Consider the following 24,332-nt stretch of genomic DNA (forward strand, 5'->3'; position numbering starts at 1 on the left):
GCGATCGGGTCCGCCGGTCACGCGCGCGGGGGGGTCCGTGACCACGCGGGAGCGGGAGCGCGCCTCCGGCGGCGCGCGCTCGCTCCCTAAACCCTCACAGGCGAGCGACGTAGACCTACGTCACTTTGCCTGTGAGGGGCTGACCGCCCACGTAGATAGTCGTGCGGCGGTCGGCAAGTGGTTAAAGTGGAACTAAACTCTCTCACTCAAATATAACTATGTTGAATTCTTATGCTGCTAGCATTAGTAAATAGATAGGAAGGTATATCCTATTTACTTGTTTTAAGCTTTTTTTATCACATGTCTTCAGTTCCTTCCTGGTCTCTAGCCTAGGCCAAAATGAGGTAATTTATCTAAGGAGTCTTCATAGCATTTATTTTTCTTTCATCTGGAGGAGGGGCTTTCTCTGCCCTACTGCTTGCATGCCTGACCCAAGGTCACTAACTTTTCACGTTTCACTAACTAATCCCCTAATATCGCTACAATTTGCCCACCAGACTTTAATGGAATTTAGCAGAGTTTCCTATTACAAAGTAAATTTTACTAAATCCTTCATTTTGCAACTTAATCTACACACCACTATGAGGAAACATTTAGAGGATTCGTTCCCGTATACCTGGAATGACCACGGAATCCCATATTTAGGTATCATTCTTACACCACTAAAGTTATCCCTAGTGGAAGCCAACCTTAAGGCACTAATTAAAAAGATAACCCAACAACTGCAGCAGACCACGTTTAGAGAAATATCATGGCTAGGAAGATTGGCAGCACTTGAAATGGTGATGCTTCCGCAAATACTTTATATCTTTTGTACTCTCGCTGTCCCAATAGCGCCCTTCTACCTTATCACTCTCCAAAAGGTTCTTAAGCAGTACGTATGGCAAGGCAACACCCTAGATGCTCCTAATCACATCCGATCAAACATAAATCAACAGGTGGCTTGGGCATGGTGGATGTGTCAGACTACTATGTAGCTACCCAGCTTACACATGTTAAAAAATGGTTTCAAACATCATCGGACACAAAATGGGTTCAAGCAGAAGCTGCCTTGATGAAAACACACTACCTACCAAACCTGCTCCCAGCGGACAGCTGGAAGCAGCTCCCTGTAGACTCATTGCCCCTAACAATCCAAGCGACACTTCATGCATGGAGAATTCTGAGAAAGAACCACGAAACATCACCTAACACCATCCCACTGAAAATCCCAATAGAAACACTGGAGATTCTAATACCTTACCTTTCTTTACATACGTTGAAAGACCACGGCATAATCTGGTTAGAAAAAATTATTGACGATAAAACCATACAACCCTTCTTAGACTTACAATCAAAATACAAATTGCCCAAATCTGAATTTTACACCTGTTACACAGAGACAGTTAAAGGGATTGTAAAAGCAGAAGGTTTTTTTTTATCCTAATATCAGCCTCCTAATACTTACCTGAGCCCATCATTATCCAGCGATGTTGCAGGAGTTTCTCAGCTGCTCGGGACTCCCCTCCTTATTAGCTGAGATAGCAGAGCGGCGCGATTGGCTCCTGCTGCTGTCAAAGTCAGTCAGCCAATCAGGAGAGAGAGGGGGGGTGGGGTTGGGTTGCGGCTCCGTGTCTGAATAGACATAGGGAGCTGTGGCTCGGCTCGGGTGCCCCCATAGCAAGCTCTGTCTCTTGCTGTTACCACCGCTCATGTTTGACACTGCTTTGGGACTTTTTTGACTTACCGTAAAATCCATTTCTCTGATGTTCATTGATGGACACAGCACCCACCCCTCTGTAGAGTTGGCTTTCTTCTGACACTGCTTGTAACAAAACTGAGTGCCTATAGCTGAGAATGGGAGTATACTCCCTGGGACTGCACGGCCAGGTGCCCCTCACAAGATTTCTCACAGAGGAGTGAAACGAATGATCAGAAGAGTTGTTCAAGAGCTAAGGGCCACTTGTGGAGAGCTTTAGAAAGACCTGGAATTAGCAGGTACTAATGAGTAATGCACTCAACCGCCATTGCCTGTATGCATGCTCACCACGCAAGACTCCATTGATGAAGAAAAAGAATGTTGAAGCTTGTTTAAAGTTTTCTGCACAACATTTAGACAAGCCTGTGAAATACTGGGAGAATATAGTCTGGTCAGATGAGACCAAAATTTAACTCTTTGGATGCCATAATACACACCATGTTTAGAGGTCAAATGACACTGCACATCACCCCAAAAACATCATACCAATTGTGAAGTTTTGAGGTGGGAACATCATGGTGAGGGGCTGTTTTTCATCATATGGTACAAACTTCATGTTATTGAAGGAAGGATGAATGGAAAAATTCTTGATAAAAATCTGCTGCCATTTACCAGGATGATGAAGATGAAACGAGGGTGGACATTTCAGACAATAATCCCAAACACAAAGCCAAGGAAACTCTCAAAGAAAGAAAATAAAATTTCTAGACTGGCCCAGCCAATCACCTGACTTGAATCCAACAAACATACATACACCGCTCAGGCCAAAAGGGGAAAGTACAACATATCCGTTGCAGGTGCTCGCCTCGGCTCTTTACCATAGACCATAAAGATACCAGAGGAAGATCTCTCCACAGCAGAGATAAGATTATGAAGTTATAAAGTTCCTTTATCCATCGTCAGTCCAGACAGACGGGACAGGTAGAAAGGGTAACGGTTCACACGCGACTAGTTTCTCCATACAGGAGGCGTCTAGAAGCTGTCATTACCAACAAAGGATTTTGTACAAAGTATTAAATATAATAATCTTATAGTTTGTAGATGCTATAACTTTCACGCAAACCAATCAACATATACTTACTGGGATTTTTTTTTTTTTTACCAAAGACACGTAGCAGAATAAATATTGGCCAAAATGTATTAAGAGGTTTGATTTTTAAATTTTTTTTATAGGATGTGATTTATAGCAGAAAATGCAAGATATCGTTTAGTAGTGTGTAGTGATTACAGCGCTGCCCTAAAAAAGTGCATTCAAATAATGAGCAAAACATTCATCTATTGTGATACAAAATAAACATTTAGTAAAGTGCTAAAGATAAAGTGCTAACAGTGTTAAAAAGTGCTAGTAATAAAAGTGCTGAGTGCAGTTTTCAATCAAAAAGTCTATAAACATGAAAAAAGTCCATTAACTTCAGGTGAGTCTTGCTGCAACGTGAATCCAAAGTGGCGTGCTCATCACCTATGTTACCCCACTCACCATCTGTATGTATAAAACAGGCTTTTATTATATATGCTCCTTCCTCCGCTGTGGTATGCAAATCAGGCATATGACCTTATGATCACTCCTTATCACCACCTCCTCTCCTCCAAGTCACTGACCTGCCGCGATTGACATGTTTCGCCCCTCCTACTGGGGGGCCTTCAGAAGCTAAAACCTAGCTTATGAAGATGCCGCACCAGAACACGCCGAGACAGCTTTTGGACTTACTTCTGCTTTTATTGATCGTTTTTAGGTAAGTGCAATTGCGTTTTATAAAAGTCAAAGGTTTTACACTATGAATCTCCTGTCCTTTTCATGGTGATACCTACGCCAGTTCACATTTGGAAAGTGAAATGGAGGAGAGGAGGTGGTGATAAGGAGTGATTATACGGTCATATGCCTAATTTGGATACCACTAACAGCCAAACACCAATACGTGGAAGGAGTGGAGGAAAGAACATATATAATCAAAGCCTGTTTTATACATACAGCTGGTGAGTGGGGGGCACATAGGCGATGAGCACGCCCCTTTGGATTCACACGGCAGCAAGACTCACCTAAAGTTTTGGACTTTTTTCATGTTTATGGACTATTTGATTTGAAAACTGCACTCAGCACTTTTATCACTAGCACTTTTTAACACTGTTAGCACTTTATCTTTAGCACTTTACTAAATGTTTATTTTGTATCACAATAGATGAATCTTTTGCTCATTATTTGAATGCATTGTATTAGGGCTCTTTCACACGGTCCACCTCCGTAGGCAGATCCGTGCTGCTCGGCGGGGATCGATCTGCCGATCCCCGCTGAGCCGGCGGATGACAGCTTAGTCTCCACTTGCAGTGCGGAGAGGGAGGTGTCACAGCCCCCGCTGCTCTCTATGGGGGATCGGATGAGAGCGGACCACCTGTCCGCTCTCATCCGATCCCTGAGCGGATGGAAAAATAGGGTTTCCATCCGTCCAGATTTCACGGACAGGATTGGATACGGATGGCAGCGGGTGTCAGCGGAGGTGTCTCTGCTGACATCCGCTGCCCTATAGAGCTGCATGGAGGATCTTATCAGATCCGCCTAAAAAACTGACAGGCTGATCTGATCGGATCGCCCGTGTTAAAGAGCCCTTAGGGCAGCGCTGTAGTCACTACACATTACTAGATTAGGTTATTTAACCATCAACACAGCATCAGCCTGATTAATTACTTACCCAAAAGGATTCACAGACCTTTGAGCAGGGTCAACACCCATTAATGAAAAATATTGTTTGTTTGTTTTTTTTTTTCAAAATTGTCAGATTTTTTAGTTTATATAATGAAATATAAAAACCCAGAGGTGATCTAATACCACCAAAATAAAGCTCTATTTGTGTGAAAAAAAAAATGACATCCAATTTTGTTTGGGTACAGCGTTGCATGACCGTGCAATTATCAGTTAAAATAGCACAGTTTTTTCTCTTCTTTGGGTTCTGTGAGATGTTTATTGTTGTTTATGTGGTTGTATGTAAAAAAATAAAGAAAAATTCTAATAAAGATTATTGTAAAAAAAAAAAAATTGCGCAGTGTCGCAAAGCAAAAAAATGGCCTGGTCATTAATGGGGTAAAACCTTCCAGAGCTGAAGTGGTTAAATAAAAGTTTGTGCACCCGTACGCCTCCAACCCAATGAAGAGGGTGGACCTCTTAAGGTTTAAAATGTTAGTATGAATAAAGTTTGCAGCACTCTTCTTTTGCACATTTTCAGGCTGCAATCACCTTACTAATTCCTCCCACAATCCCAATAGCAGAAACAGTTTCCACCCAGTTTGTCCCACAATGGTAGAAACTTATGTAAAGTGAAAGGTGCTCTGAGCACTGACCTCTCTGATTCAGTATTCTGTGTAAATTATTGTGGAATATGTTGGCACCAAGTAATTGGACAAAAATAAATGAATCAACGGTTACCTGGCACAGGCACTCTAAATTTTTCTCCTTGGTCATCATTTCAAACAGGGTCTTCTCTACAGCTGGAGACAGCAGTGATCCTTTATGCACCCCACTGTTGGTCTTGACGCATCGCAGAACAAATTCAAGTGTTAATATGCGAACTTCATACAATTCTGATACCAGCATCCCCTGCAATTGGAAAGAAGGGTTCAGGACCCCAGGAGAATCCCCCCAACCAACACATGGACCTCCAATCTGGTTCAACATGGATAATATCAGTCTTGAAGTGCTCTGCATGTACAGAACTAATCCAGGGACAGCGGCTGTGTGTTGAGAGCCTTCCAACAATTCACAATCTTCCATAACGCTGTGTACATCAGCCCAGAAACTGGATCCTTGCGATACCCCTGACCAGGAGGTAAAAAGAAAAAAGAAAATGAATGCCATTTGTTTACTGATATTCTTAAAACATTATTTCAGTATAACTGGAAATTTAAGGTATATGTAAACCCAAACACTAAAATCTTTAACATGCTAATGCAAATTAAAAAGGCATTTTAAATATTTTTAAAATAGTAGCCTAAAAAACGAGGCATTTGTTTATGATACGCATTGCTTCCGCAAACTCATTGTCATTCAGCAACATCTAAGTTGTGGCATACAGCTGCAAGAAAAAGTATGTGAACCCTTTGGAGTGATATGGATTTCTGCACAAATCGGTCATAAAATGTGATCTGATCATCATCTAAGTCACAACAATAGACAATCACAGTCTGCTTAAACTAATAACACACAAAGAATGAAATGTTGCCATGTTTTTATTGAACACACCATGTAAACATTCACAGTGCAGGTGGAAAAAGCATGTGAGCCCCCTAGACTAATGGCATCTCCAAGAGCTAATTGGAGTGAGATGTCAGTCAACTGGAGTCCAATAAATGAGATTAGATTGAAGGTGTTGGTTACAGCTGCCCTGCCCTATAAAAAACACACCAGTTCTGGGTTTGCTTTTCACAAGAAGCATTGCCTGATGTGAATGATGCCTCACACAAAAGAGCTCTCAGAAGACCTACGATTAAGAATTGTTGACTTGCATAAAGCTAGAAAGGGTTATGAAAGTTTCTCCAAAAGCCTTTGCTGTTCATCAGTCCACGGTAAGATGACAAATTGTCTATAAATGGAGAAAGTTCAGCACTGCTGCTACTCTTCCTAGGAGTGGCTGTCCTGTAAAGGTGACTGCAAGAGCACAGTGCAGACTGCTCAATGAGGTGAAGAAGAATCCTAGAGTGTCAGCTAAAGACTTACAAAAGTCACTGGCAAATGCTAACATCCCTGTTAGCGAATCTACAATATGTAAAACACTAAACAAGAATGGATTTCATGGCAGGATACCACAGAGGAAGCCCCTGCGCTGCTGTCTCAGTCAATGAGGGCAGCCGAGACACCGCTGCAACATCGCTGGAACCTGATGAAGCTCAGGTAAGTATAGGGGGGCTGCTTCACACAGAAGGTTTTTTTTTATCTGAATGCATTCAAATAAAAAAACCTTCTGCCTTTACAATCACTTTAAGATCTCTGGAGATGGACTGCTATAAAACAGCCCTTTTACACAATCCAGGGAATTAACACCTTAGGTTCCACAGTGAGTAGAACAAGCATGCTTTATTGCATATACAGACTGATTTTACGGTTTTGGGCTTAGTAACATTTTAATGTATTTTTGTTTGCTATTAAAAGCCTCCCTTGTGTAGACATTGATGTCAAAGCCCAAGCAGACTCTGCAGAGCTGTTACTGTTAGTGACACTCTATAGCAGCCTTTCTCAACCTTTTCAACACAGAGGAACCCTTGAAATAACTTTCCAATCTCAGGGAACCCCCACAACAAAATTACTATATCTACAACTCTTGATACATTAGTGTGATGGTCAGAGGGGAAAAATGTTCCTTTCATTTGTGGTTATTGGCAACGTTTCCCCCCCTCACAGATAGCTAAAAAGATCAATGGTGTCCGTGGAAAATGCCTCCTTGCTCAAGGAAACCCCAGCAACCTCTGGAAGAACCCACAGGATTCTGGTTGAGAAACCCTTCTCTATAGTATTCCTTTTTGCTCCTCCCCTGGGTAGCTACAAAATGTTGATGTAAGGAGGGAAGGTGGGGGTGGAGGAGCTTGGCCAGCACAGACAATAATTGGACACCTCTAAAAGATTAGAAGGCTCTGAAATATCCTTTAGGCCCCACGTCTAAATCTTGCGGCCTCAACCTCTGCAACATCTACAAAATAGGCCTCTTTCTAACCAAAGGTCCTAGTTCACTCCCTGGTCATCTCTCGCCTCGACTATGGCAAATCCCTTAATTTTGGCTTTACCTTTACATAGGCTATCAATCCTTCAGTCCATTATAGATGCAACTGCCAGACTCATCCCACCTTACTAACCGCTCAGTGCCTGCTCTCTGTCAATCCCTCCACTGGCTTCCGCTCACCCAATAAATCAAATAAAAAATACTAACAACAACTTATAAAGCCATCCACAACTTAGCCCCCAGCTACATCACTAACCTGGTCTCAAAATAGCAGCCTAATCGTTCTCTTTATTCCTCCCAGGATCTTCTGCTCTCTAGCTCCCTCGTCACCTCCTCCCATGCTCACCTTCAGGACTTTTCCCAAGCCTCTCCCATCCTATGCAACTCCCTACCCCAATCTGTCTGACTATCTCCTACTCTCTTTGCCTTCCTCTTCAGAGAAGCTTTTCCTGCCCACACCTAACAACTGTACTCCTTTCTTCTCCATCAGCTCATCCCCCACAGTTATTAGCTTTTGTATTGCTTGACTCTCCCTCCTAGATTGTAAGCTCTAACGAGCAGAGCCCTTTGATTCCCCTAGTATTGAATTGTATTGTACCTGTACTGTCTGCCCTCATGTTGGAAAGAACTGCACAAACTGTTGGCGCTATATAAATTCTGAATAATAATAATAAAGTCTATGGTATGCAAGGAGGGAGTAGGCTGTGCTTGGAATTGACTCTTCCTGGAATAGTCTAATATATTAGCAAGTCCTAAAGCATGCTGCAAGTAAATACAAATTTGTTTAGGGAGAAACATATCTGCCCACGCTGCTTAGAAACTAAAGGGCAAATTTAACACAGTCAAGGGCTATCTGCACTTGGTCCCCTGAGGAGTTTAATGACATTAAAGGGGTTGTAAAGTCATTCTGTGCATTAACCACTTAGATCTACGTCGGCAGTCAGCCCCTCACAGGCAAAGCGACGTAGTTCTACGTCGCTAGCCTGTGAGGCTCTGGGGAGCGAGTGTGCGGTGCCGGAGGCGCGCTCCAGCTCGCTCACGGACCCCCCCCCCCCCCGCGTGTGTGCCCGGCGGACCCGATGTCCGCCGGTCATTCGTGATCGTCCGTTAGAGCGGGAGAAAGGCAGGCGGCTAATGTAAACACAGCTGCCTGTCATTCTCCCCTGTGTAAGAATGGAGATCACACGGTTCTGCTATGTAGGACCATTGATCTCTGTTCTTACACAAGTAGCCACATCCAATCACAGTTAGAAACACGCCCCTAGGGACACATTTAACCCCTCCCTCTCCAATACAGTTAACCCCTTCCCTCCCAGTGTCATTTTTACAGTAACAGTGCATATGTATAGCACTGATTACTGTAGTAATGTCACTGGTAACCCCAAAAGTGTCAAAAATGTCAGTCAAGGGTCCGATCTGTCTGCCGCAATGTCGCAGTCCCGCAAAAAAAAAAAATCGCAGATCGCCGCCATTACTCGTTAAAAAAAAAAGCAACAAAAATCTTTCCCTTAGTTAGTAAACGCAATAACTTTTGCGCAAACCAATCAAAATACGCTTTATGCGATTTTTTTTACCAAACATATGTAGCAAAAAACAAATTGGCCTAAAATGTTAAAAAATTTTGATTTTTACATTTTTTTGGGGGAATTCCATATAAAGAAATGTGAAAAATATTGTATTTTTTGCAAAATTTACGCTCTTTTTGTTTATAGTGCATGATCAAAAAAAATCGCACAGGTGATCAAATACCACCAAAGGAAAGCTCTGTTTGTGGGAAAAAAAGGACGTCCAATTCGTTTGGGTACAGCGTCACACGACCGCGCAATTGTCCGTTAAAGCAACGCAGTGCCGAATCGCAAAATAGGCCCGGGTCAGGAAGGGGGTAAAATCTTCCGGGGCTTAAGTGGTTAAGATAAAAAAGCCTTCTGTGTGCAGCAGACCCCCTCAGGCCCCCTAATACTTACCTGAGCCCCTTCTCTATCCAGCGATGTTCACAAGTGCCTCAGCCGTCCGAGACCATCTCTCCTGATTGGCTGAAACATAGCAGCGGCGCCACTGGCTCCCACTGCTGTCACTCATACTCAGCCAATCAGGAGAGAAAGGGGGCAGGAGAGAAAGGGGGCAGGGCCGAATGGAAGCTCAGTATCTGAGAGAACACAGGGAGCTGCAGCTCGACTGCGGTGCCCCCATAGCAAGCTGCTTGCTATGGGGGAACTCCACAGTAGGGAGGGGCAAGGAGCTACAGCCAGGGACCCGAGAAGAGGAGGATCCGGGCAGCCCTGTGCAAAACCATTTCACAGAGCAGGTAAGTATAACATGTCTGTTATTTTAATAGAAAAAAAAGCAAGACTTTACAATCACTTTTGAACTTTTTTTAATGATAGTTCCTCGTTAAGAAAAAAAAATAATGCAAAGTTTAGCTACGTGATAGTAATATAAATCAAGAAGTAACTTTTAATCATACTATCTCTCTCCAAATCAAAACTTTCTGGAGAACTGACTCACAGATAATGATACCCATACCTACATATTACAAAATACATTGCGTCCTTCAGACTGATATAAATAGCTATTTATAAGTCCTATCCAAACACACAAACCGAATATGGTCCATGTTAATAGTTCCTGATGGTAGATTTTATTTTTCTCAGAAATGATACACAGAGAAAGCCTGTGTAATTGGGCATGCTGCAAACACTAAACATTCATTCCTCTGTGTTGTTGTGTTTTGAATAAATGAGCGTTTTTTTTCAAGGAAACAGAATCCTCAGGAATTTATTGGCGTCCTGTTGTCTTTATCCAAACACTATAAAACCATAAAAGTGTCCAGTACATCAGACACCAGCCTGTGCCACATGCTGTATATCAACTACACATTCATCAGGGGGGAAGACAAGATGGAGGAGAGGCAAGGTAATCCAATGCTCATCCCTATGTTCTGTATACAGAGTGCTAATTCCTATTCTTGATAAGGGAGGAGGAGTGCCTTGTGGGTTTAGGATACACACACAATAAAGCTTAGGTTAAGACAAAATCTAAAAGAAAAACACATATGCAGCACATCTCTGCACTCCATGAATATTTCTCCCTTTAACTATGTATATACCCCTTCATATTGGATCATTTTTCAGTTTTCAGTGCAGTGATAGTAAGACTAACAAATACTCGGTAATGGAAGGCTATACTACAATTAATTTACTTATTTATTTCAGGTACTTATAATGTGCCATCAATTTATGCAGCACTTCACATATACATTGCACATTCACATCAGTCCCTTCCCTCAAGGAGCTTACAATCTAAAGTCCCTGACATTCATACATACACATACCAGGGCAAATTTATACAGGATCCAATTCACCTACCAGCATGTCTTTGGAGTGTGGGTGGAAATCGGAGTACCCGGAGGAAACTCACGCAGGCACTCCAGGCAGGTAGTGTCGTGGTTGGGATTCGAACCAGTGACCCTCTTTTGCTGCTAAGAGAAAGTGCTAACCACTACACCACTGTGATTCTTTTAGACAGATTGAGGTTCTTTTTTTGGTGGTGTTTAAAGCGGAGTTCCGGGCACAAAATCGACCTAATTGATTTTGTGTCCATCCGCTTGGTCTCCTTCACCTGAAAAGGAATTGGATAGTTAGGTTTTTTTTTTTTTTTTACTTACCTTGTAATTCTAGAAAGAAATACTCCCCTATTTTGCACTTCCTCCCTCTGTGGCCACGGCCCGCGCCGTCACTTCCGGTTTGCAATGATTCCTGGGAGCTGAACGGCATCACTCCCAGGAATCAATGCGACGGCACCGGCCCCGCTCGTCACTTCCGGTGCGACGCCGCATTCCCTGCTAAACAGCTTCTGGGCATGCCCAGAAGCTGTGGAGGAATGCGGCGCCGCACCGGAAGTGACGAGAGGGGCCGGTGAAGGCGCATTCTGGGAGAGGACGCAGAAGAGGATTGCGCTGGCTTCAGCTGCCCACATCAGAGATGGCAACGCAGGAGAATAAATTTTAAAAGTAAGTATTTCTTCTTGCAGGTAAGTGCAAACCGGGACAGATCAGAAGCTATCCATTGTGGAATGTACTAGCCCTGACTGTCCCGGGGGTATGTTCATTTAAATTTTGTTTTTGTGCCCGGAATTCCGCTTTAACAGTGTTTCTCAACCTTTTTCAGCCAAGGCACCCTTAAAAATTATAGACAATCTCAAGGCAACCTTTAAAAGTATGGACATTCTCAAGACATCCTAGTCTAAAATGTAAAAATCTGTTCTGATAGCTTTCATATAATGCAGCATCCACATGTAGGACACTAAGTGCTAGACGTGATTTATTCTTCCAAAGCAAATACATTTTTGCACACTGGTGTTGTTGTTCAGTCGTTTAGCCGTGTCCAACTCTTCGTGACCTCATGAACCATAGCGCGCCAGGCTTTTCTGTCCTCACTGCCTCCCAGAGCTTGCTTTACTTCATGTTCATTGTTTTGAGGATGTTATCTGTCCATCTTGTCTTCTGTCATCCTCTTCTTTTTCCTGCCATGTTTCCCAGCATCAGGGTCTTTTCCAATGAGTCCTCTCTTCGCATTAGAGTGGCCAAAGTATTCAAGTTTCAGCTGCATGATCTGTCCTTCCAGTGAATATTTAGGGTTAATGTACTTTCAAGAGTCTTCTCCAACACCATAGTTCAAAACCATCAATTCTTTGGCGTTAAGCCTTCCTTATGGTCCAACTTTCACAGCCAAAGGTTACTACTGGATTTACCATAGCTTTGACTATTCGTCACTTTGTTGGAAGGGTAAGGTCTCTGCTTTTTATAATGATGTCTAGGTTTGCCATTGCTTTCCTCCCAAGAAGCGTCTCTTAACCGCTTGCCGACCGCCGCACGACTATTTACTGCGGCGGTCAGCCCCTCACAGGCAGAGCGACGTAGTACTATGTCGCTAGCCTGTGAGGGTCTAGGGAGCGAGCGCGCGCCCCCGGAGGCGCGGCCACGGACCCCCCCGCATGTGTGACCGATGGACCCGATGTCTGCCGGTCACTCGGCGATCGTCGGTGCAGAGGGAGAAAGGCAGGTGGCTAATGTAAACAAGCCGCCTGTCATTCTCCCCTGTGTAGGAATAGTGATTATACGGTTCTACTATGTAGGACCATTGATCACTGTTCCTACACCTCAAACCACAGCCGATCACAGTTAGAATCACGCCCCTAGGGACACACATAACCCCTCCCTCTCAAAAAAAGTTAACCCCTTCACTGCCAGTGTAATTTTACAGTAACAGTGCATATGTATAGCACTGATTACTGTAGAAATGTCACTGGTAACCCCAAAAGTGTCAAAAATGTCAGTCAAGGGTCCGATCTGTCCGCTGCAATGTCGCAGTACCGCAAAAAAAAAAAAAACGCAGATCGCCGTCATTACGCGTTAAAAAAACAACAACAAAAATCTTTCCTTTTGTTAGTAAACGCAATAACTTTTGCGCAAACCAATCAAAATACGCTTTTTGCGATTTTTTTTTACCAAAAATATGTAGCATAAAACAAATTGGCAGAAAAAGTTAAAAAATTTAGATTTTTACATTTTTTTGGGGGACAATTTCATATAAATAAATGTGAAAAATATTGTTATTTTTGCAAAATTGACGCTCTTTTTTTGTTTATAGCGCATGATCAAAAAATCACACAGGTGATCAAATACCACCAAAAGAAAGCTCTGTTTGTGGGAAAAAAAGGACGTCAAATTTGTTTAGGTACAGCGTCGCACGACCACGCAATTGTCCGTTAAAGCAACGCAGTGCCGAATCGCAAAATAGGCACTGGTCAGGAAGGGGGTAAAATCTTCCGGGGCTTAAGTGGTTAATAACATGGCTACTGTCACCGTCTGCTGTGATCTTGGAGCCTAGGAAAATAAAATCTTCTCCTTCTATTTGCCAAGAAGTGCACACTGGTACTAATTAGTGTTCCTATATTTCTCTTCTCCCTCAATTTCTCTCCATCAGTCATCTAATGTCACCCCAGTGAGGGAGAGGGGCACAGAAGGGTCAAACAAGGATGCTGTGATGGCAATAGACATCCTCCTTTTTAACTGATGTCATTGGTTGTTAGGATGCCAGTGTCTAGAAAGGCTTTGTGTAACTAAAGGCAGGCTTGAGCCACTTGCTGGTTTGTATGCAATATTGAATACATTTTCAGGCAATATGCCAAGGGACCCCTGAAGAAACCTCAAGGCACCCCAAGGTGCCTGGTCAACCTGGTTAAAAAAGGCTGGTATATAATAACCACTGGGCATTTTTTTTTAAAGAAAAGACACCAAAACTTGGATTTTCTTACATTTACCTATCATGTTGTTACCTTGAAAGTGATTGTAAAGATTTTTTTATTTAAATAACAAATATGTTATACCTACCTGCTCTGTGCAATGGTTTTGCACAGAGCAGCCAGGATCCTCTTCTTCTAGGGTCCCCTGCCAGCACTTCTGGCTTCCCTTCTTCAGGGAGCAACTATCATATGACGCTGCTTGCTCTTGCGGGCTCAGTCCTTACACACATGATGCAGCTAGGCCCCACCCCCTGCTCCCTTGTCACAGCATTTGATTGACAGCAGTGGGAGCCTATCAATCTGCCCAGTGAGGAGGGAGAAAATGGAGAGAGACATTGCTCTAGTGCACATTGCTGGATCAAGATTAGGCACAGGTAAGATGCTTAGTTTCCAAGGCATAATGGTAGGCCATGCAGAGTCTTTCTCTAGCGTGTCCGCAAAAACTTTGGGGTAGGCTCTGTGTATTTCTCTGCCTGCATGCACTTTAAAGATCAACCCTACCCAGAATTGCACCAGTATATGGGCACAGGCAAGTTAAAGCTAAACTCCAAGCAAGTGGGTAAACGTACTGTATTTGTGAGTGGTCTTACCTGCCAAATGATCTATCATTCTGTTTAAGGAGTCTTGGGATTCAGATACCCTGCCAGATAGAAAAACGATGTCCTGCAAAGCATGATACCTCTCTGTTGTGAGTACCACCACTAATACCACTTTACTACAGCCTTGTCTTGCACATGCCCCCGGCCCCCCCTTCCAGCCTACAACTGAATACTGAAAGAGCAAAAGTCATACCTCTAATCTTTCCTCCTGTATGTTGTAGGACCCGAACAACTCACAGAACTGACCCTGCATCTCCTTAAACAATACATAGGGGGTGACCAAGACAGATTCAGGTAATTATTCTGCCAAATGAATTTAAAATACATTTAATTATTACTTTTTTTTTTCTTAGTAAACCCATAACTGTATTTCAATCTGTTTTTGTATTTGCTGGAGTTCAGAGACAGCAATAGACAATTGTGCTCACAATACTTTGTCTCTGCGCTCCCCTTGTCCATTACAGATACTGTAAAGTCCTGGCAGCACTACATGATGGATTCTTGAGGTTTGTAAGTGGATGATCGGTTCTCTTTAAAGTTGCATAACAAACATATTCATGACAGAGGAATACTTGCAGAATTCTTTAAACACACGTGGGTAGTTTGGACTGTGCTGTTAAGGAATTTTCTCTTAGAAGTTTGTCGCTCACAGTAAAATTGTGATACAGTTGCATGCAATCAATTCAAGTCATCACATTAAAGATTAGCTCATAGGATTTGGAATTCGGTAAGCCTAATCCCTTTCTATAAATAAAATATATGTATCAAAACATACATTGATGATTTTGTCATTATCAGCTCAAGACCGTTTAGGCGCCTTTAAAATACTTATCTGTAGAGGATTAGCTACAAACCTTTGGTCCCTGAGAACCCAAGCTCCATGAAATTGGAAGTGGATCTTGTACCAAAACTTTTTTCTTTGATTTACAAAGGGCAGAAACAGACTAGAACCTTTGCTACTTTTTTTGTGGTCTGTGTCCCCATTGGAAAGGATTTTCCTTCCAGTAATAGTGCCCACCAAAGTCGTGAGGGGACATTTTTGTAGAGAGGCTAGGATTCTGTCAGGCGTCAATGCCCATGCCCTCACTGGGGATATTTCTCCTTGTTTCCTGTCATATTAAGTCAACAGGAGCTAAGATTCTGTCCAATGACAACAGGCCACCTGGACATCTGAGGCATGCCCCCAACATCTTACAATGCAATCAATGCAACACCTGAAGAAGTGGCTAGTTACCATCTATGTTGTCCTGGCCTCTCTTACATTCAAATGGACTTTTAGCCATTTTCTTGGTTACCATCTTTATGCCAAGCTGTGCCTGTGTGTTGAGGCGAAAAATCAATAGCACTCCCTGGTGCCCAGGAAGCTGCACCAGCTGCATACAGCCATCAATGCAAGTGAATGGCCATACACATCCAGGCTTGGGTAAACACTGGATGGCTCCTGCATTGGCATGTAGGCGCGCATTTGCAGGGTACGTACAGTGCTTCTCTCTAAGTGTGGCTCACCAGGCGCCAGAAAGCACTTTGAATTTTACACCTCAGCACACAGGAGCTGCTAAGCATCCACATGCAGGAGACCTTATGTATTATCATTATTATACAGGATTTATATAGCACCAACAGTTTGTGCAGCACTTTACATTGAAGGGCAAACAACACCACAGTTACAATACAATTCAATAACTATCAATAATTACATTCTACAATATATCACATTGCTAATATTGTCTTGAATTAGAATTCTTCCTTAATTGAATTTGTTTCGGACTGGTTTCAATCAAAGTTTTGTATTTTTTTCTTGTGCCAAAAAAGCTTGAAACAGTACATCACATCCAGAAGTTAGTACTAATGCATACAGAGTAGATCTAATAAAACTCCAAATTCTTATGAAGCCTTGTCCCATTTACTACATAGGGCTTCCCGATCTCCTCACACCCAAACTAGTTCCATGAGAACTTTTCTTCTTCCTCCTCATACCCCTATATCGAAGGTGATCTCAAAGCCTCCTACGCCCTACCAAACTCCCAACCGATTTTCCACTGTTTACAACTGCAGCATGCCTGCCACTCTTAAAATGGTAGTAAAGCCTGCATGCGCAAGAGTGACAACAAGGCGCCTTTGGCCAATCACACAGCCAGGACGCAAGAACTCGTTAGAAGTCAGCCAGCGTGCCGTGGGAGGACTTTGTTCTAAGTTAAGTATTTCATAGTGTAGTGTGCTAGTATGAAATGCATTGCCATACAGGTGTGTTTTTTTTTTTTTTTTTTTATTCAGATGTGGTTTACAACTGCTTTAATTTGGCTCTGTTCTGGTCTACTTCCACCCTTCTGACTTAGAATCCATGTTAAGAGATGATGATCTTTCAAAACCCCTGTCTACCATTAATAAATACCTGTTCCATGAAACAACCAAAATGCTGCAAACCTGCAGAACAATTTGGACAGCCTTGGTAGCAGATATGAATGATGAGGATTGGGGGGGGGGGGGGTAGTGTGGGAGGCCTCCTTTACTAGGTTGGTTTCTGTGAGAGTTTGCCTAATACATTATACATTTAAACTCCAGCTAAATTGGCCAAAATGTTCAGAGACAGCTTCTTTTCCTGCTGGCTCTGCTTTCCTGGAGCAGACTTTATGCATATCTTTTGGGAATGCCCGCAGATACAAACATATCGGACGGAAGTCCTTCAGTGTATTCAATCCGTCACCACCATTTCCCTCAACCCTTTCATTAGAACACATCTTTAAAGCTTGGCAGATGGGTTGGCTCCCACTAGAGCTATACACATTTTCTAACGTTATTGTTATAATATGCCAGAAAACTCATTATTCTTTGTTGGACGAAAGTAGCGGCACCGTCTGTGGTAGCCTGGAAAGCTCTAGTGAATAAGGCACTCCCCTTCTATAAGGCAACCTACGGTAGTAGAAGGGCACTTAGTAAATTTGATAAAGTATTGGAAGGATGGGTTGAGTCTCCACTTACTGTCTCTAAATAATTGTTCCGTATATTGTGATTTCAGTCCTCTGTGCTGTTTGTACTGAACTAAGTGAAATGTTTTGTCATTTGCCCTGGCTTTTTATCTGCATATACGTGATGCCTTGCATTGTAAGAGGAGAAGTGTGGTGCCTATTTTTAGGTTATCTTATTGTATTACAGGTGGGTGTATATCATGAATCTCTCATGGGATGTAGAGAGTGCTGTACAGGCGGCCACTCTACTCACATGCAGTCGCTGTGTTGTATTGTCTTTTTGTAAAATTAATACAAATCATTTTCCAAAAAAAAACAAAAACTAAAGCTCTGAAGGCAGAAAAGTTGCAACATACCCACGCAAGGGGTTGTATGGATCATATAGGTGCACAAGTGAACACGTAGCATAAAAGTGTGCACACAAAGATTTGTCTAGATCAGCATGGAGATTAAGGTGAACATGAAATGCAATGCAACGTGTAACGTTGTCCTATAGTTTACAACCTTAGATCGTGTGCATCGATAAATAGTCAACAAGCTAATCCGGTATGACAAGTGGCAATCAAGTATCGTAGAGGAGGTTCTCATGGCTGTGGGTTTTAGTAAAGAAAGCAAGGAAAAAAGTGGGGAAGGGACCCCAGAAACAGAGGGAGTAAAGACAAGCAGAGAAACAGAAAGAAGGGGAGGGTAAGAAGACGTTGCCATAGGGGACATTAGCTTGTTCCCGAAAACTAGGAGTCAGTTTTGTATTTTAATCACATTATTTCTTCTTTTCTTTCAGGCTAGTCGTTTTTCACTTCATCAGATGTAATATGTTCCTAGTCTTACCTCTGCTGTTTCTTTTATTGATAAGTATATTCCTTCTATTGAAGTATAATCACCTTGATAGCTCAGACAGCTTAACATGGTTAGTTAACAACTAGTTTGCGTTTGTTGATTGATGGTAAACTTGGCTCAGGGGTTGGTTTACACTTGCGGTTGGGGGTGGCGTTATTTAAAGGTGGTTGTGATGCGGTTTTACTGGCCCCGGCGGCTCCCCATAAGCTGCAAAAGTATGTACACATGCAACCACGGCAAAAATGATGGCACCTGTCATATTCGTCAGGCATCACTGTTGCCGAACAGGACCGATTCAAGCGAGTAGGGCCAAGCTGCATCCACCCTGAAACCGCTGTTGCAGCATGGTGGTGCAGGCTTTACAGGGTTAAATATAAGGTGAGCAAGAGTTCACATATAACCTCCCCACTGCCTGTCAAATGCTTCTGAAAAGTGATCCAATAGAGATAGCTTTTTCATGGAGGAGCCAAGACCTGCAGCAACTGTAAACCTAGACCAGTGCTGGGTTTAATTCTGTATTTTTGCTGCATTTACAGAATTTCACAAAAGTGAGTACACCCCTCACATTTTTGTAAATATTTTATTATATCTTTTCATGTGACAACACTGAAGAAATGACACTTTGCTACAATGTAAAGTGGTGTGTGTACAGCTTGTAAAAAACAGTGTAAATTTGTTGCCCCCCCCCCCCCCTCAAAATAACTCAACAACAATAACTCCCTGGTGTCATGTGACTCAGTGTTACAAGGTCTCAGGTGTGAATGGAAAACTGGTGTGTTTCATTTGACACTATTGCTCTCACTCTCTCATACTGGTCACTGGAAGTTCAACATGGCACCTCATGGCAAAGAACTCTCTGAGGATCTAAAAAAAAAAAAAAAAAAGTATAGTTGCCCCACATAAAGATGGCCCAGGCTATAAGAAGATTGCCAAGACCCTGAAACTGAGATGAAGCAGTTTAAAAGGACAGGTTCCACTCAGAACAGGCCTCACTATGGTCGACCAAAGCAGTTGAGTACACGTGCTCAGCCTCAGATCCAGAGGTTGTCTTTGGGAACTAGACATATGAGTGCTGCCAAGGTTGAAGGGGTGGGGGGTCAGCTATCAGTGCTCAGACTATACGACGAACACTGCATCAAATTGATCTGCATGGCTGTCATCCCAGAAGGAAGCCTCTTCTAAAGATGATGCACGAGAAAGCCCGCAAACAGTTTGTTAAAGACAAGCAAACTAAGGATTTGAGTTGCTGAAACCATGTAGTGTGGTCTGATGAGACCAAGATAAACTTATTTGGTTCAGATGGTGTAAAGCGTGTGTAGTGGCAACTAGGTAAGGAGTACAAAGACAAGTGTGTCTTGCCTACAGTCAAGCATGGTGGTGGGAGTGTCATGGTCTGGGGCTTCATGAATGCTGCTGGCACTGGGGAGCTACAGTTCATTGAGGGAATCATGAATGCCAGCATTTACTGTGACATACTGAAGCACAGAATGATCCCCTCCTTTTGGAGACTGGGCTGCAGGGCAGGATTCCAACATGATAAAGACCCCAAACGCACCTCCAAGATGACCACTTCCTTGCTAAAGAAGCTGAGGGTAAAGGTGATGGACTGGCCAAGCATATCTCCAGACCTAAACCCTATTGAGCATCTGTCTGGCATCCTCAAACGGAAGGTGGAGAAGCGCAAGGTCCCCAACATCCACCAGCTCAATGATATCATCATGGAGGAGTGGCAAAGGACTCCAGTGGCAACCTGTGAAGCCCTGGTGAACTCCATGCCCAAGAGGGTTATAAGGCAGTGCTGGAAAATAATGGTGGCCACACAAAATATTGATACTTTGGGCCCAAATTTTTTTCTTAGGGGTGTACGCACTTTCGTTGCAAGCAGTTTAGATATTATTGGCTGTGTGTTGAGTTTTTTGGAGGGGACAGCAAATTTACACTGTTATACAAGCTGTACACTCACTACTTTACATTGTAGACAAGTGTAATTTCTTCAGTATTGTCACATGAAAAGATATAATAAAATATTTACAAAAATGTGAGGGGTGTACTCACTTTTGTGAGATACTGTATGTCATATTACAAAAATCTTTCTTAGCCAGGGGAGGTTTATTTTCTACTCTGAATACATTTAGTTTTATATACATCCATGGGATTGTGGTTCTTTTTGGGATTTTAAATGCCTATACAAGTATAATGGCTTTTTTTTCTATGTATTTATGTACAATAAAGTATTTAGTATGATTACAACATACTTGGAAGGTGTGTGAATGGAAGAGTATATTTCTTGCCTTGAGATATTTATTATTTTGCATTCCCTTGGTTAAAGTGATACTAAAGGTTCTAAAGGCAACGATATTGCACAGAGCAATCCCATAACTGCACTTTTGGAGTCCCCCTCCAGCGCTGTCCACTCCTTCTTACGGGTGCCTCCTTAGGGAGCCGGGTGCAATGGAGGCACCCATGCGGGCACACTCCTCGACTGAGCTGTGTGTGTCTACAGACACACGCATCGCGGGTAAGCCATGCCCCTGCTCCTTCCCCAGAGGAGACTGACTGAGAACAGTGTCTCCTGTGACATAGGGAAAAGAGAGGAGCAGTGCTGCAGCCGAAACAGCACCAAAGTGGTGGCAGGAGTCAGGTAAGTGTTTAGGGATGAGGATGGGTAGTTTAGGTAGTGCAGAACTTAATGCAGAGAATACATAAAGGTGGAAAGAAAAATTTAAAAAAATAATAACGTGGGTTTAAAGTCAAGATTCTTCAAATGCAATGAAAGTAACTCAGCTGCCAATATGACAGAATCAACATTGTGTTATTGGATGCCAGAGGGGCACATGAGCTCCAATTTAGAACTCCCACTGAGCACATCACATGAAGTGTGTTTAAGTTCAGGAGTTCCTCACACAGAGACTTTTTTGTAAACTTCAAAAACTATTTGCAGACATGTCTTCATGCCAGATTTTAGGAAGAGTTGTACATTTTATATCTTTAGATTCTTACAACTAAGCTCATCATAGTGAATTGCAGTAAAAAAAGAGGAGCTTGCTGTTGTAAAGCTTATTGTTGACCTGTAACATCTGCTTCCTAAAAGTCTTTTAATTCCTTACAGGTTAAAATGAAATAATTGGGCACCGTTCCTGGAGTGTGGAACCACATGATCAGCAGTGGCAGAGAAGAGCCCTCCTACCTCCAGGCCTTTAAGCAGAACTTCACCCTAAAGGGGAAGTTACGTTTTATGCCGGCCTCCTTTTTTTGCCACTTTTTTGGGGGAGTACATGGTTTTGACAGGTATCTGCTCCCACTTCCATTTAGATTGCTGCAACCATCCACCGGAAGTTCTCTCCTTCCCCACCTCCAACCTTCTTAGACACGTTACAGATACCAGAAGGCTGTAAAACTATTCACAAAGTGCAGCGCGGCTTGTGCATGCAAAACCGGCCATGAAGCTCCAAGGAATCACAGCCGGCTGTCCACAGTATGTATGCCAGCACCTGGGACCCAAAGACTGGTGGAGAAGCAGTCGGGGGAGAACAGCGCTGGATGCCTGGACAGGAAAGTGTCCTTTTATTATAGGAGAAGTATAGCCAATACTTTTTTGCCTACACTTCTCCTATGGATCACAGGAGTGCAGTTCGTTTGCCAAAGCCCATTGTCGGAGGAAGTCACACAGCCGGTTCAGGCTCTGAAAAGATACACCCAGATGCCTGGACCGGCAGCTGGCTCAGCCTCTCAGCCATCCCCTGAGAGACTGAGCGGGCTGCTCCCACCCCTCCACAGCCCAGTGCTCCAGTGAACTCTGGAAGGCCAGAGAAGAGAGCCAGTGACTGACAGTCAACAGCTCTTTGTAACCTGAAGACTAATGCCTCGTACACACGCATCGATAGTTGGCCGTGAATTTTCAGCCAAAGTCCGATCGGCCGATTTTCGGCTTGTTAGTATGATGCTTTCGACAACCGACTCCGACTTTTCGGCCGAACAAAATCTGGTGTGCAGGCTATAAAATTTTTGTTGGCCGTCAACAGAACGGCCGATTTTCCGTCAGTCAGTACAGATTTCGGCAGACAAAAATCAGATCAGCAAGACTGGGCATGCTCAGAGAAGAAAAAACACACGGAAAGTAAACCAGCACATGACATCACTTCTGAAGTTGGTTTTTGTTGGCCGAGAAAATTTGTGTGCAGTCTAGAGCACATTTCAACCAACACAACAACACTGGACAAAAGACAGCCGATCGGTCGGCCGATAATCGTTGCGTGTACGAGGCATAAGAGCTGAGCGATTAGCAGTGTTGGATCGCTCTGTTCTCGGTCTTAGAGACAGCAAGGGACAGATGCAGCATCGGACTTAAACCCATAATTCTCTTTTAAAAGTCAGCAGCTGCAAACTTCTATTTTTTCAAAAAGTCTGAAAAACAGTTTTATTGTGGGTTCCCATGTAACCCTCCCTTGGTCTGTGTGGAGGCAGACCCAGCAAACTTTTTCCAGTGTCCAGTCATCTGAAGGTAGTGGCATATAACCCATGGTCTATGAATCAAATGCCATGTCCTATACTGTACAATAAATACGTTTGTATTGCCCTATGTAAGTATGGGAAAACGCATTTGTGATCAAAGGCTGCCACCTTCTCCCCTTTACACCCCTCCATTCACCACAGGATGTCATGTGAGTCATCGGTGCCACATGCTGAAAATAAATCAGGCCCCTTCTCTTACCAGCATTGTTCCTATGTCAGCTATATTTCTGTCAATACCGATGAAGTCACTGACTTTGATATATGTTTCTTGATTGCTGTCATATGTAACAATGAAGAAAGGAATCTTGAAAACAAAATTCCACGTTCAGTCATTGTTGACTTGTCACAGTCCTAAGACTTTATCTTTTATTGTGCAGAAGAGGGATTGCGGCCGGTTGCTTTGTTCGGTAATTAGACCGCCAGCTCCACGATTTACGGCAGAAATTTGGCCAAACATGGAATGTCTGTGCACAACATTACCAGAGAATTATTTACTTATAACAATTGTTATTTGTTATAAGAGTGAGGCAATGCTGGCCATAATTAGTAGCTACACCTGGCCAGTAACCGCTATGAGAGAGCAGATATAGCTGAACCTGTTCCCATGGGCTGGCTTTGGCTGCAATAGTATTTCCCAAATCTGGATCAGTTGAGATGAGAAATCCAAAATTTTACCACTATCACAAACAGGAATAAAGGGGACATCCTACAATAGTGCCATCAGTTATAATGACAACAGTATATGAGGGAATTTATGCTCAATTTGTACTACATGGATCTTACCACTAGATGGGGTTCTAGAGGGCCCAACAAGCCCAATTTTCAACATAAAAGTAGATATGGATTTCTATAAACAAAAGGGCATAAAAAATATAATAAGCTCCTAGTAAAAACTGTAGTACGCACATTACCGTATTTTCCGGCGTATAAGACGACCCCCCTAATTTTCAAGTTAAAACATAGGTTTTGGGCTATACTCGCCGTATAAGACTACCTCCCTTCCGAAGCAAGGCAACACCATTGAAAAACATCAGATTTCTCATAGATCTCCAAGGTACCCTAGTACTGTAATACATGTAATCTCTCATAATATCTCCAAGGTACCATAAGTATTACCAGTAGATGTAATCTCAAGACGCTGGCTGTGCGGGAATCCTGTACCGGTATACCGTATGTACCGTAGCTTCGGCTACATACAGTATACGGCGCTGAGCCAATCACAGTGAGCAATGTATTCTATTATTGAATGCAAAGCCTGCTCGGATTGGCAGAGTCAGAGAGGCGGGCTGATGTTACTCCGCCAATCCGAGCAGGCTTTGCATTCAATTATTATTATACAGGATTTATATAGTGCCAACAGTTTGCGCAGCGCTTTACAATGTGAATTCAATAATATAATACATCGCTCTCCCTGATTGGCTCAGCGCAGTACACTGTATGTAGCTGAAGCTACGGTACATACTGTATACCGGTACAGGATTCCCACACAGCTAGTGTCTTGAGAGATTACATCTACTGGTAATACTTATACTTCGGTTACCTTGGAGATATTATACTCGGCGTATAAGACGACCCCCCATTTTTGGGGGATTTTTTTGAGGTTCAAAAGTAGTCTTATACGCCAGAAAATACAGTATTACCTTTAGTTTACTCTGTATGTATCTATTTACTGCTGTAT

At 42.9% G+C, this 24,332-nt stretch overlaps 1 protein-coding gene across 2 annotated transcripts in view; it reads right to left on the reverse strand.

The window, feature by feature from the left end:
- THADA (THADA armadillo repeat containing) overlaps positions 1 to 24,332 on the reverse strand; it is a 1,178,628-nt gene that overhangs the window by 279,555 nt on the left and 874,741 nt on the right. For both annotated transcript variants that reach the window (XM_082249837.1, XM_082249838.1), the window contains exon 32: positions 5,154 to 5,542. In XM_082249837.1, the coding sequence (XP_082105963.1) occupies positions 5,154 to 5,542 (389 nt within the window). The remainder of the gene's footprint in view (positions 1 to 5,153; positions 5,543 to 24,332) is intronic.

This window comes from Pelophylax lessonae (genome assembly GCF_965119305.1).
Source record: "Pelophylax lessonae genome assembly, chromosome: 3".
NCBI classification, from domain to species: domain Eukaryota; kingdom Metazoa; phylum Chordata; class Amphibia; order Anura; family Ranidae; genus Pelophylax; species Pelophylax lessonae.